Source organism: Megascapheus bottae, chromosome 17 (genome assembly GCF_031878675.1).
Source record: "Megascapheus bottae isolate mThoBot1 chromosome 17, mThoBot2.hap1, whole genome shotgun sequence".
In the NCBI taxonomy this organism is placed as follows: Eukaryota; Metazoa; Chordata; class Mammalia; order Rodentia; family Geomyidae; genus Megascapheus; species Megascapheus bottae.
In genome coordinates this window covers 41,742,623-41,756,101 of record NC_143525.1, presented here as the reverse complement: position 1 = coordinate 41,756,101, position 13,479 = coordinate 41,742,623, and the positions used below count along the sequence as shown (strand labels likewise).

Below are 13,479 nucleotides of genomic sequence, written 5' to 3'. Positions count from 1 at the left end.
TTTCAGGGCCTGGACTTATGCGCATACCCTCGAAAATCTGTGTAGTACTCCCGAACTAGCAGACATCTTTTGCTAATGAAAGGCCACTTACAGATAAATCATTGGCCAACCTGCCAGAATCGGAGTGCAGATCATTTCTTAGCAGGAAGGTGACAGTCGCCCTGCCAGCCAAAATGTGTTAAAAGGAAGACAAGAGTCTTTCCTTCCCCAACTTTCCATAAGTCAGGCCATGTGGTCGAATGTGGCAGGTAAAACCCAAGCCTGTGACCCTTTGGACACACGAGGGGTTTCCTTGTAGCTTTCTGGTGAGCCTGCACCCTGGAGTGTCCATGTCCAGTGAAGGATTTATTCCTTGCACTATTCCAGGTTGGGGTGGGCAGGTGGTTGGAGAGCACACTCCTGAATACAATTCACTAACAGTGCAACGATGAACATGGCTGACCTCAGATGGCCTGTGGGAGATTTCGCTCCCGATGGAAATGACTACAAATAAAACACCATTGATCCTGGAAAAAAAAATGTGTGGTTGGAGATGACTTTGGGGGTTAGGAGTTAGAGGATGGGTAGGTGGCACTCTCACCTGGCTGGGCAGGGGCTGGGGGTGGGGTTCTGGGAGAAGACGGGGTGGCCAAAGGGAGCATAGACTGTAGGGAGATGGCTCTCAGACTCGCAAAGAACCCCATGCTGCCCTTTAAACTTGCCATGAAGTCAAGGAGAACAGGGTGGGATAGGGAGAGAGGCAGGGTTAATTGTGGGTTAAAGTTTAGTTTCATAGTTATAAAAAGAAAGAAACGGAATGGAAAAAACAACCAACAACACTCCAAAAAAAAAATCTCAAGATAGTTCCTCCCATCCCAGGCACAGATAGGACTGAGGCTTTTTTTTCTTTTTCTGTTTTTAAATAATAGTAAAAAGTACTCAAGTTCATAGACCAGATAGACTAGGGAGATGCAATGTAGCTAAGCACCCTGCCCTCAAGACCCAGGGGCAGAGGGAGACACTGGCCAGAAGGTAGGTAGGGGCTTTGGACACCAATCAGGGCAGATGGGAAGCTGAGGATGGATGCCCAGCTTTTGGGAGTACCTGCTGCTTACTAAGCTCTCTGGCCCCTCAGCAGCCCCCACGAGAATTCTCTGCTACTCCCTGTTCAACAAAACCCTAGTGGGATAGTTTGAAGGAGTGGATCCTTTGTAGCCTGGAGGCAGTGCCAGTTTGCATGGAACGGATTTTCATTGATGTTTTCTAATGGGCCTCACTGTGCCAGTTTCTTACCACTCAGGGTTTGGGTTTTTGGTGTTTGCCCTCTGGGCTTTTAGTGCTCCCTTTCAGCACTAACTCCCTCACCAGCTCCTTTGCTCCCCCACCCCCATCAACCCCCTTCCCACAGAGCCCTGTTATACAAACTAAGTACTTCCCTTGGTACTCCCGCACACTGCCCAGGGCAGCGTGGAGAGGCACAGGATAGGAACTGAGCTGCAGCCCACAGGGAACCCCATGTGTGGCACAGGCCCCAATGCCTAGGAAAGCAGAGGGTACTTAGCTGTAGCCTCGTAGCACTGCTGGGAAAGTATTGCCAAGTCACTTGTCACTGGGGTTCCAGACCTCTTAGAAAGTTTGAATTTGAAGATCAAAGGGCTGGGAGAGAAATGCCTGATTCTCCTGGCAGCTCGAGCCCAGGGGATTGCTTTGAGTCAGGGGATAGCTAGGACTCCAGACCACAGCAGCTTCCTTCCTTCTCTGAGGTCAAGAACCAGTCCAAACCTGGCTTTCAGGGCCTGCCTGCCAGGTACAGCAGGGGCCCAGAGGACAATCTAGTACCTCTCTGGTACTAGGTCAAGGAAGGAAGCTTGGCAAGCCAGCCAAAGCCAAAGAAGGTAATTGTCCCAGGGCCCAGAAGTCAGGCCATGGGTGGAAGGGTAGTCCAAAATCAAAAGGAAATCCAGTTCACTTTAGCCAATGGGACCACAAGCGTCTAGGTTGTAGTCCTGGCTGATTGATCCTCAGCCGCTGCTGCCTTGGGTGCCTGGGACTCACCCATGCCTCCCTAGCTGCCCTCCCTCCCTTCCCTCCCTGCCCTCTCTGCCCAGCTGAGGTGACAAGTGTTGGACAGACACAGCCACAAAGTTCTGACAGGGCCTTTACCTTCCCTTGCACACTGGGGCATGCCTGGGAGCCAGCTGTCCCGCACACCTTCCTACCTGATCCTCGTGCCGCTGCCACCGCTGCTGCTGCCACTGGTCCATAAGCTGCTGCAGGGAAGCCTGGAGAGAGAGAAGGGCCAGAGTCAGGATGGAGCCCAGACAGGTCCTGGGAAGCCCCTAGCCAGGCTTCCTGTCCCCAGCTCACACCAAAGACAGGCCTGGGGAGAGGTGTCACGGGTACTTTGGGGAGGACACAGATCAGTGGCTCTCAGGCTTCTGGACACACAAGGGCTCCCTATTTTTTTGAAGATGGGGCTAACATCTCTGCTGACCCTGTAGGGACAAGCCACTGTCCCCCAGGACTGGTATACTTCTTCTTGTGGGGGAATCAGCCTCCAGGTCAACTAGAGCCACAGATAGCAGGAGGGACTGGAGGTGGCCGCTAGGCAGGGCAGGTACCACAGCCTGGAGACAGGACAGATATTCTCCAAAGACTTGGCCATCTCAACCCAAAACCTTGTGCCAGTAATGTCTCAGTCCCCAGGGAGAAGTGTGAGAAGAGGGAAGTCCTAGGTCACTGGTTTCAGGTATGGACCAGGTATGGAAGGGCTCCAGGGCTCTACGGTGGGTAACCACTGTGGCATCGTCTCATTTCCTGGGGACTAAGATGTGGCTCTGACTTGAGGCGCCCAGTTAGGTGAGGTGAGTGCAGGGGAGTGGAGAGTCTCCTAGAGATTTCTAGGGTTTCTTGATCAAGTTTTGTGCTATCTGCAGACACTCTGGGCAGCAAGGCTTGGCCAGCCAGGAATCAAGTCAGGAGCCAAGGTACACAGCTGCAGAATGTCTAGAAGGAAGAAATGGGCCCTAGTCCCCTCCCTGGGGTTCTCTAGCCATCAGCATGTGCACATGTAGCCACACGCTGGGACACAAAGACCCACTCCCGCATACATGAAGAGAAACAGCCTCTGTCATTAGGCAGACACTGGGCGGCCTGACCCCAAGACTTATTTCCAATAGCTGTGGTTTTTAATGATGTGTCAGAAGCCAACCATAAACTCAATAAATGACCCCCAAAGGAGCCAGTCAATTTTAGCCACTGAGTCTTTGCAATAGGGGATATGTCTACAGGACAGAGGAAGACATGCACACAAGGGCAGGAAGGAGAGGAGAGAGAAAGAGAGTGAGAGAGAGATCCTCCAGACAGAGTGGTCTAGAAGCCCACTAAACTAAGACTACTTGGCCTATGCTACATAGTACTACCAAGGGTAAAGAAATTCACAGCGGAACAAGCTACTCTAAAAAGGTTGGGCTAAGCTACTTAAAATGCCAATGAAAAAAGACATACTTGCATTTAAATATGGTAATAGGGCTGTTGGAAGGGGAAAAAGAAAGATCCAGGTGAAACAAATGTACAGTTGTCCCAGGCTGGGAAGGAGTCTCCCAGTGAACCCAGAAGGAGCCCAGGGTGGGACCCCGACCTAGTCCTCGCCCCAGCTCTTCCAGGCAGGGGCTAGCTTTCTGAAGATGTGGTGTGGCTGGAAACTGCTGAAGGAAAATAAGGAAGAAGTCAAGTTACATCCCCCTGTCCCAGCCTCCGCACCCCGGCTCCTGCTGCAGGCCCAGAGTCGGGTTCAGAGGATGCTGTGGACAAGGAAGCAGGTGGGGAAGAAGAGGAAGATCAAGTTGCTCTTTCACATTCTCCTACCACAGACTTGACACAGCAGGCTTCCTTGAAAGCATGAAAAGGGGATGGCTGGGGCAGGGTAGCAGAGTCAATAAGATTTATTAACAGAAGACCTATTTTTCTGGAAGTTGAGCACATTGTGGACAAAATGTCTGAAAGTGTGGGGGTTGGGGGAGGAAAGGGAAACCCTTTATCTAAGAAAGGAAATCCATTATCCTTCCTTGCAGATAAAGGCTCCTATTGGGACTGAGTAGACATTGCTGGGGGCCACCCTAAAAAAAGGGTATTCAGGGGGAGCCTGCTGAGACCCTCCCATCTATTCCCCCTTAGAAAGCTCCTGAGGGGAGGAGACTGTGCATCCTCTTGCCAGGATCACTCTCCTCCTAAATGTTCTCCATACCACTTGACAGATGGATAAGCACAGGTGCCCAGCAATGGGTCAGTTTAAAGGAGAATTAGTTGCCATAATGAGCTTCTAATTCAGATGGCATCCAGCTACCACTCCTGTCTCTAAGCCTAGAGTTTTTCTCAGGCAGCGCTGTTCAAATGGTCCTATGGTGGAAGCCCTAAAGGCCATCCCCATACAGGCCTGCATTCCTTACTGGTACGGTGGCCTCTAATCCTTTTTTTTTTTTTTTTTGCCAGTCCTGGGCTTGAGCTCAGGGCCTGAGCACTGTCCTTGGACTTTCTCAAGGCTAGAGCTCTACCACTTGAGCCTCAGCACCACTTCCAGCTTTTTTCTATGTATGTGGTACCGAGGAATCGAACCCAGTCTTCATGCATGCTAGGCAAGCACTTTAACCACTAGGCCAAACTCCCAGGCCTCTAATCCTTTACAATGTCCCGTCTTCACCAAGGGTGTCATTTTAGTGGAGCTACATAGCCACAGCTCCAAATGAGAACACATCTTCCACTTAGCTCTAACAGTGACAAGTGGGAAAGGCAGACAGGAATAGGCTGATGCCCCAATATGTTCATCCTACACAGAGGAGGGTAATGTCTTACTGACAAATCCCAGAGGGCCTGCGTGCTATAGGCTGGCAGTGTGGGCACGAAGGAATGTAGTATATGCCAATCAAAGTGGGATGTCTAGGGACAAAACAATGAGGTGCTAATGTGACTGCCAGTATGGATGTGCTGTGTGGCTTGTGGGAACCAAAGAACCCCTGAAGATCTGCGAGCTCAGTGTCAGATCTAGCTCCAGTCTTGGCTGACTCCCACTTTGTGTGTGACTTGGGCATGGCATCTCTTCCTCCCCTCTGCTGCAAGGGTGGAGGATGGCAAGATGACTTTCCTGCAGACCCTGCACTGTCTATTTAAAAGCATGACAAACCAGAGTCCTCGGGGGTTTGATGAATGATGCACTTTCCCTCCCTCCCTCCCTCCCTCCCTCCCTCCCTCCCTCCCTCTCTCTCTCTCTCTCTCTCTCTCTTTCTTTCCGAGCTGGTCCTGGGGCTTGACCTTAGGGCTGGATACTTTCATCTTTTTACCTCAAGGCTGGTGTTCTACGACTTGAGCCACAGCTCCACTCCTGGCTTTCTGGTACTTACTTGGAGATGATAAAAGTCTCATGAGCTTTCCTGCCCAGGCTGGCTTTGAATTGTGATCCTCATATCTCAACCTTCTGAATCCACCTTTTGCTGGGCATTTTTTTTTTTTGGAGCTATGATTCTTCATTGCAAAAATGAAGTCAGTAGTGCTTTTTCTTTTTTTTTTTTTTGAGATTATAAAATACCACACCTACATTTTCCTGCTTCGGTGGCACTTAACTGGTTCTGCCTTACCTAAGCATAGTTATTTTTATTTTTATATGTGTATCTTGTTTCTCTTGGCAGGTGACACAGTCTTCTAGGGCAGGGAGGGACTCACACGGCCAGCTGTGAGGGTGGTCAGCATGTGTGGGTGTGGGCTGGAGTCACTGCTCTGGATCAAGGACAGATGAGCGCAGCATTGCCTGCAAGCCCAACAGCCCCCCTCCATTCCTTTAATCCTCATGCTGGGCTGCATGGTTAATGTAGCAGGGGGTGCTGGTGCTATAGCACGTGGAAGCACCCTGCTCTCACGCGTGCATTGCCTCCCTGGATTAAGAACCATCTGGAGTGGCCTGAGAGCTTCACTATTGTGATCCCTCCTCCCACACAGCTTTCACCTACCTGGTCTTTTGTGCCACCTTTTTATTATTATATTTGTATTTATATATAATGGTATTTATATTTATATTTGGTGGTAGTAGGGATTGAACTCAGGGTCTTGTGCTTGTAAGACAGGTATTCTATCACTTGAACCACACACTCAGCCCCCTTTGCCTTTGTTTCTTTTTGAGGCAAAGTGTTCCTTTATGCCCAGGTGGGTCTGGGCTGAAATCTTCCTCCTTGTACTTCCCTCCTATCAGAGCATATATCGCTGCACTCAGCCACTGGTTGAGATAAACTCAAAAACTTTTTTTAACGTCTGAGTTGGTCTTGAACCAATATCCTGCCCCCACATCTTGGCCCCCCAAGTAGCTAGGATTACAGGCTTGAGTCACTTAGCTTGCTAGAACCTTTACAGGCGAGGTTGAGGATCTTTGGCATTCACAGTTTACAAGGAACAAGTCTCAGCATACAGGTGTGCAATCTGTCATCCCCTCTACCTTGTGGGAACAAAGGGCCCCCTGAGAACACAGTAGAGGATCTAATTCTTGTCATCAGTCCCCTGTGAAAGCAGTGGGGTCCAATCCTGGCACCACCCTGGCTGACCACCCAGAAGATTTGGCTATAACAGGGACAAGCTAGATTTGGTGGAAGCCTGGGCTGCGGGGGGGGGGGGGAGAAGGAGGGGCGTGGGACGGGCTACACTCCTGTACCTGTGTCATGAACCTTTTTCCTTTGTCTCTTCTATTCTTATTAGGGTAAGATGCTGGGCTAGAGGCAGCTGCCTGGGGTATGGCACTGGTTCAGTCAATATTTATCTCTGTGATCTGGAATGAGTCAATAGACTCCTGTATGCCTTCCTCAAAAAACGAGAGAACGTAATGCCTGGGCACTTGATTGCTCCAGGAGGGGCATGGTGAACAATTCCTTCCAAGTTGCACTTAAAGTACTCTCCACCTCAATCCCAATACCCTCTGAACTTTTCCACCAGTGATTTCTAAAGATGGTTTGAACATTTTGGGCTATATCTAATGTTGCTTTGCTGAATCCAAATACTACAAAATAAGCCACCAAAAGAAGAAACTGTCACCCAGAATGTAGGAAACATGTCCTACGTAAGTTTGGAAACACTGCCATCTGTCACTCTGGCTGGCCCAGGCTGCTCCCCACTCCTGGGCAAGCCCGCCTGGGGCGACAAGGCTAGTGCTTTTACAAGGAATTCATGGCTCTGACGTCTGCAGGGGGAGAGGCTGGCGGCTGCCAGGATGAGGCTGAAAGTGGAGAACCCTGGAGTTCACATCAGAACTGAAGGTTTGAAGAGGAGAAAAAAAAATTGATGACTGAAGACATCCATTACCACCATCAAACACTGACAGTTTGCAATGATGGAAGCTGATGAATGGCCCATGTGGAAAAGAATGTGAGTCCTGAGTTCTTGGCATTCAGAAAAAGAATCTGACTTAGACACATCATTTCACAAGTGAAACCAGCTTTTCTAGAGGGTAGCGAGAGCATCATCTTGTGGAGATGCCAGACAGAAGAGACAAATGCTTCCCGCTCAGGCCCCTGCTACAGCAGAAAAGAACAACTCACTTTCTAGAACACGACAAACTCTCCCTTGGGAGAGGAAGACATGGGTCAAATGCCGGTAGGCCAGGACCAGAGGAGGTTCTGTGGTCTGTAACTCTCAGTGAGTTAGTACTTTTAAAACAGAGTGGGAGCTGGGTGCTGGTGGCTTGTGGTGGTAATCCTAGCTACTTAGAAAGCTGAGATCTGAGGATCACTGTTTCAAGGCAGCCTTCAAGTCAGGAAAAGTCTGAGAAACGCTTATGGCTCATTGATCAGCAAAAAGCCAGAAGGAGAGGTGTGGCTCAAATAGTAATCTCCAACCATGAGTGAAAAAGTTAATGGACAGCACCCAAGCATTGACTCTAACTCCTCATACTTGCACAACAAACGAACAACAGTATCCAACAGTGGCTTAAACAGGTGGGTGATGAGTCTCATCTCCCACCTGGTCTACCTGTGAAAACTGAGACAAGTACTTAGTACCCTTGTCCTTTGCCACTGAATTTTCCGTTGCCTCCTTGTGCTGATGTGGTATTTGGAATCCAAGGATCCTTGATAACACTCAGAATTTGCTTGTGAGCAGCTGAGAAGAGTTTCGTCTCAAGTGCATGCTCTGACTCTGGAGTTTTGTAGGGTTCAGGGAAGCCTGGCTGAAGGCTTCATGGCCCTGTGACGTGGTCAGGAAGGCGAGACTAGATATTCTTGAGGTCTGGGGCTTGCACCCAATCAGAGGAACTGATTCTTCACTGCCTTCACTGACATGCCACCCTCTCACCAGTTTCCCTGGCTCCTTGAGGAGGTGCAGGGCTACAGGAATCTTTCTGGGTCCTTCCATCAAGTGAAATCCCATTTGTTCCTCTATCTCAACAAAAATAGGGCCTGTAACATGCTGGAGACCTAGAGACTGTGCTGATGAAAAACTAAGGATGGACAGAGGGATGGGTAGAACAGGCACAGGTAGGTGTTGGGGAGAAAAAGCCTCATCCTGCTCCTAGCTTTACCTTAATCCCTACTCTTGTTCAAGGCCCAGACTGGAGGCCAGAAGAAAGCCTAGACTTAATCTCTCCTACCAGACCTGCGTCTGGACGAGGCCTCTCACTTCAAGGGGAGACAGCCAGTACCCATGTCCCTGGGTCTGCCTGTGGGGTTGCTCAACGCCCCCGGGGAGCAACTCCTGTGGCAAGGGTGGGGCTGCCATCCCCACCTCACCGGCTTCTCCATGTTCCACCGTCTTCACCCAGGTATAAGGACAGCGCTTGCCTGGAAGGGAGCCAAGCAATCAATGGAAGCAGGAATGGGAGGGAGGAAGGAAAGACAGCACCTGTGGGTTCCTAGACTTGGAATACCCTTCCCTTGTTTGTTGGATAAACTGCTATTGGTGCTTCCAGAACCAGCTCTGACATCATCTGCTGTCGTCTGAACGTTTCTACACTCCCCATCCCCAAACAGACGATGAAACCTCACCCACAATGTGACAGTATTGGGAGGCCATGAGGTCACAGAGGTGGAAACCTCATATTGAGATGTATGCATTTAGGGGGAAAAAAGAGAGAGAGAGAGAGAGAGAGAGAGAGAGAGAGAGAGAGAGAGAGAGAGAGAGAGAGAGACAGACAGACAGACAGACAGAGAGAGACAGAGAGAGACAGAGAGAGAGAGGGAGAGAGAGATAGGGAGACAAGGGGGGAAGGGGGGGAGAAAACACACTAGTCCCTATATCCAGTGAGGACACAGCAAAAACATGGCCATCTCAGTGCATCAGAACAGCCCTCCCTTGACCCTGGACTTATTGGGGTCTTGGCTTTAAGCTTTCTAGGATCCAGAAGTTTAAGAAATATATTTCTGTAGATTTTTAGCCCCAGGCTAAGAGATTCTTATAGCAGCCCTCTTAGGCTACAATTCTGTCCTTCTAAAGTAACTGTTCAGGGCCAGGACTTTGGCCTAGTGGTAGAGTGCTTGCCTAGCATACATGAAGACCAGCATTCAATTCCTTGCTACATAGGAAAAGCCAGAAGTGGTGCTGTAGTTCAAGTGGTAGAGCTCTAGCTTTGAGAAACTCAAGGACAGTGCTCAGGCCCTAAGCCCAAGCCCAGGACTGGCAAAAAAGAAAAAAAAAAGTAACTGATCCTTCCTCTGTGGTCATAGTGCTGTTAACATAGTGGGTCCTTTCAGAGGACTCCATCTGCTTCTTGCTTCCTGCCCTGGAAGGTTCTAGCTCATAGCTGCTGAGGGCTGAGGGAGGATCCAATCAGCTGGAGTCTCTTGGGGCAGAGGATAGTGGAAAAGTCTCTATGCAGGGTTGTGTCTAGCCTAGGAAGACAGCAGAAGACACAGTTTTGCCTTGTCGTTGGCTGTTCTGGATGGCAACAGTTTTCCAGCCTTCAGGCCTGACACCACTGTCTGCCCACAATTTCACACTCTGATAGTGCATGTTGTTGTTTTTTAATCTGAGGCTTTCACTTAATTTTACTGATGAAAATGAAACTTGAAGGCTTGAAGAAAAGTGATTAAGTTCCTAGGATAGACTTAATGGGGACTCAGAGGCTGGAGGCACAGGCGCTGGACAAGGTGTGGGATGCTGCAAGCAGCACCATGTGGTGAAACAGATCTGGTAGGAATGGGGTTTCTGCCCACAGGGACAAAGGTATGGAAGCCATACCAACTCTGCCTTCCTTGAACACAGGTGAACCCTGAACATAATCAACCCATGCTTGGTACTTTCACAAGGAAGCAGGATAGAGCAAGGATCAACCACGCCATTGGGCAGATAGGGAAACTGAGGTCTACAGATGACATTGGTAGGACCCATTTTTCCCAATTTCCCCAAGAACACAGTAGTTTTACTATGGGGAGAGAGGCTCGTACGCAGTCACATTCCCTTACTTGTGCAGAAGAGCTTTGAGAGGCACAGAAAGCTCATGGCAAGTGAAACCTGCAGTTCCTGTCAATTTGGATGGCTCCAACTCATTTCTGCAAACATTAATTAAGTGCCTTTTATGCACTATGCTCTGCTTTCTCTGGGAAGAGACAACTCTAGATTCTTCTTGTGGTGACTGGGCATATCCACACCCCCCCATGAGCTTCCTACCGGGTCCATCTGGACTTGGGAGTGCATTTCTTTAAGGCAACAGAGATTCAACTTCCTGGGTAAGCTTGCTTTTACTATTCTAATAAGAGGCTTCGAATGAGAGGCTAAGCCTCCAGCACACACTGGGCCAGCTGGCGCAGGAGCCTGGTCAGCACAGTGGAGCTGGGCTTGTGATTTAAAAACTGGCTATGGATGGGCTCTGAGAAGAGAGGATTCTAGAGGGCACAAGGAATGTATATTGGAGGGCCACGACGTGTGAAACTCTCCCTCACAAGAGAGTACTTTTGTTTATAGCTGAGCTTGAGGTTCCAACAAGAGACTTGGGAAGCTAGCCACTCCATCTTGATATATCAAGACAGGCTTCCAAACTAGTGAGAAACCAGCTGCTGCTCCTGGGTAATGAGTCTAGCAGAGGTGGAGGGCCTACTTTGAGAGGCTCACCAGAGATCTCAGACAGGCACTCCTGGGGCTAGGACTGGAGGGTGGGGATGGGGAGCAAAGCAGCAAGAATAGAGACACACAACATTTAAATTTACACCCAAAAGTGCTGTCATCCATGGGGGGTGGGACAGCCTTTGCTGGGATGTAGACAAACCTCTGAGAACTGGACTAAGAGGAGGATAGGGGAAAGACTGAGGCAGGATGCAGTTCCCTGAGTACATGCCCAGGTCTCTCCTCCCCTAAGCAAACAGTGACCTAGGGGGAGGGAGTATCTGTCACTGTGGTGGGCAGGAGGCTCTGGAGCGAACCCTGCTTTAAACAGGTTCTCACTATGGTACCCATGAGGATTTCTGAGTTCTTTGCAAAAATTGTCCTCTGGGCAGAATTAACAGGGCATTCTCAGCCACATTCCTAGGCTGCAGTGGGCCACCACACCTCATCACTGCTCAAAGACCCATGACTAGCCCCAAGCTCACCTGGAAGCAGCAGCTGCTGACAATGGCTTCTCATTGCGTCCACTCCACAGAGACAGGACTTCCCTGTGCTACCAAACCTCTCCTCTGACCACCCCCTCCAGGAGAAATATTCCATAGCGGCCTCTCAGAGTATCTGAAACACAGCTAGTGCCCTAGAGACATCTTTAGATTGGAACATGGTACAGAGAGTGCATGGCGCATAGCTGTGAGTCCTCATGCCAGAGCCACTGATACTTCTCAGCCTACATTCTGCCAGGCTTGGGCTTGGCCTCAGTCACCTGAGTCAGTGATCCAGGAAGCTTGGTCTGCATTAGCCACAGCAGCCATGAAGGAAAGACTTGTTTCCATCGCCAAGGGGTAGGGATCACAAAAATGGGTACTTCTAGAATCAGAGTGAAGCCGAATGGTATGGGGAAGTGGGTCCTTGCCTGGGACCCACATTACCTCTGCCTTGGCACAAAGAATCCTGGGAAGGAGGAACAGGGACTGAATCACACAAATGCTGCTTGTCTCTCCTGGCTGCCCTGAGCACTCTATAGTTGAGGCCTCTGTTGGTGTGGTAGAGACTTGACCTCTGAGTACATATGAACTCTGCAGTTACCAGCAGAACTGGAAGACTCCCAAAAGGCCACCAGCCAAGCCAGGCGCAGTGGCTCACGCCTATAATCCTACCTACTCAGGAGGCTGGGATCTGAGGATAGTGGTTCAAAGCCAGCCTTAGCACTAAAGACCATGAGATACTTATCTCCAGTTAACACTAGAAAATGGAAAGTGCTGCTGGCTCGAGGGGTAGGGCTGTAGCCTTGACCTGAAAAGCGCGGGGACAGTGCCCAGGCCTAGGGATAGGATGGTATCCTTGAGCTGAAGTGTGTTCAGGGATGGCGCCCAGGCTCAGACTTTAAGCCCCATCTCTCTCTCTCTCTCTCTCTCTCTCTCTCTCTCTCTCTCTCTCTCTCTCTCTCTCTCTCTCTCTCTCTCTCTCTCTCTCTCTCTCTCTCTCTCTCTCACACACACACACACACACACACACACACACACACACACACGCACACGCAAAAAAAAAAAAAAAAAAAGAAAAGGAAAAAGGGCCACCAGCTAGCCTTAGGCAGGGAAAGAGGAATAAGGCTGACATGAGAAACACAGGGTTGCAGCAGAGTGAAGGAGGTGTTCTCCTAGACTCCTTGAAGCTTCCCAGTGACCCCACCTCTGTCCCAGTGTCCAAAGCCTCTGATTTCACGCTAGAAGTCTGCCTAATACTGTACCTCTACGTCTACCTCTCTTTCAACTTTTCCCATGCCGTGTATCTTGTGAGCTCCAAGCTACTCACTTGGTAATCCCTGTGACTGCAACACTTCCTCTCTCAGGTTCCCAGTAGAGAATTAATGTTCACTGTTATCTGTTCTATCCTTCCTTTGGGGAAACCAGAATTCTGTAAACCAGCACAGGACTACCTGGAATAAGTCATTTTTGACATTTCCTTGAAGCTGAATTGGCCAGGTGTTAAGTTCTGACCAAAAAGATCTAAGCAGGATGTCAAGCATGAATTCTAACAAGTGTTACTTGAAGCGAGAGGTACATTCTTATGGAAGAGTATGTGATGGCTGTGGCTGAAGCTGTTTCTCTAGACTATGAGGTAAAGTCTTGTTCTAAAAAGATAAAGAAGATGACAGATGACAACTAGACCCTTATTATTACATCCAGGTCTCTTTACATGGGAGAGATAATTCTTTTTAGGCCATTACTAGTTCTTGTTTTATTATTTTTGCTTTTCCTTTTTTTTTCCCTCTCTCTCTTTTTAGCTGACAGTAATGGGGTTTGAATTCTGGCCCTTAAGCTTGCAAGGTAGCCACTCTATCACTTTGATCATACCAGGCGTGCAAATGGGACCTGGACACCACCAGCTCCTCTCACTTTCTGTCCAGCAACATCTATCTCCACTATCCTACCACTG

The 13,479-nt window shown here is 49.4% G+C and overlaps 1 protein-coding gene across 6 annotated transcripts in view; it reads right to left on the bottom strand.

Moving 5' to 3' along the window:
- The window catches only part of Msi2 (musashi RNA binding protein 2), a 374,857-nt gene that overhangs the window by 24,743 nt on the left and 336,635 nt on the right, over positions 1 to 13,479 (bottom strand). For all 6 annotated transcript variants that reach the window (XM_090351082.1, XM_090351083.1, XM_090351084.1 and 3 more), the window contains one exon: positions 2,199 to 2,261. In XM_090351082.1, coding sequence (XP_090207208.1) covers positions 2,199 to 2,261 — 63 coding nt within the window. The remainder of the gene's footprint in view (positions 1 to 2,198; positions 2,262 to 13,479) is intronic.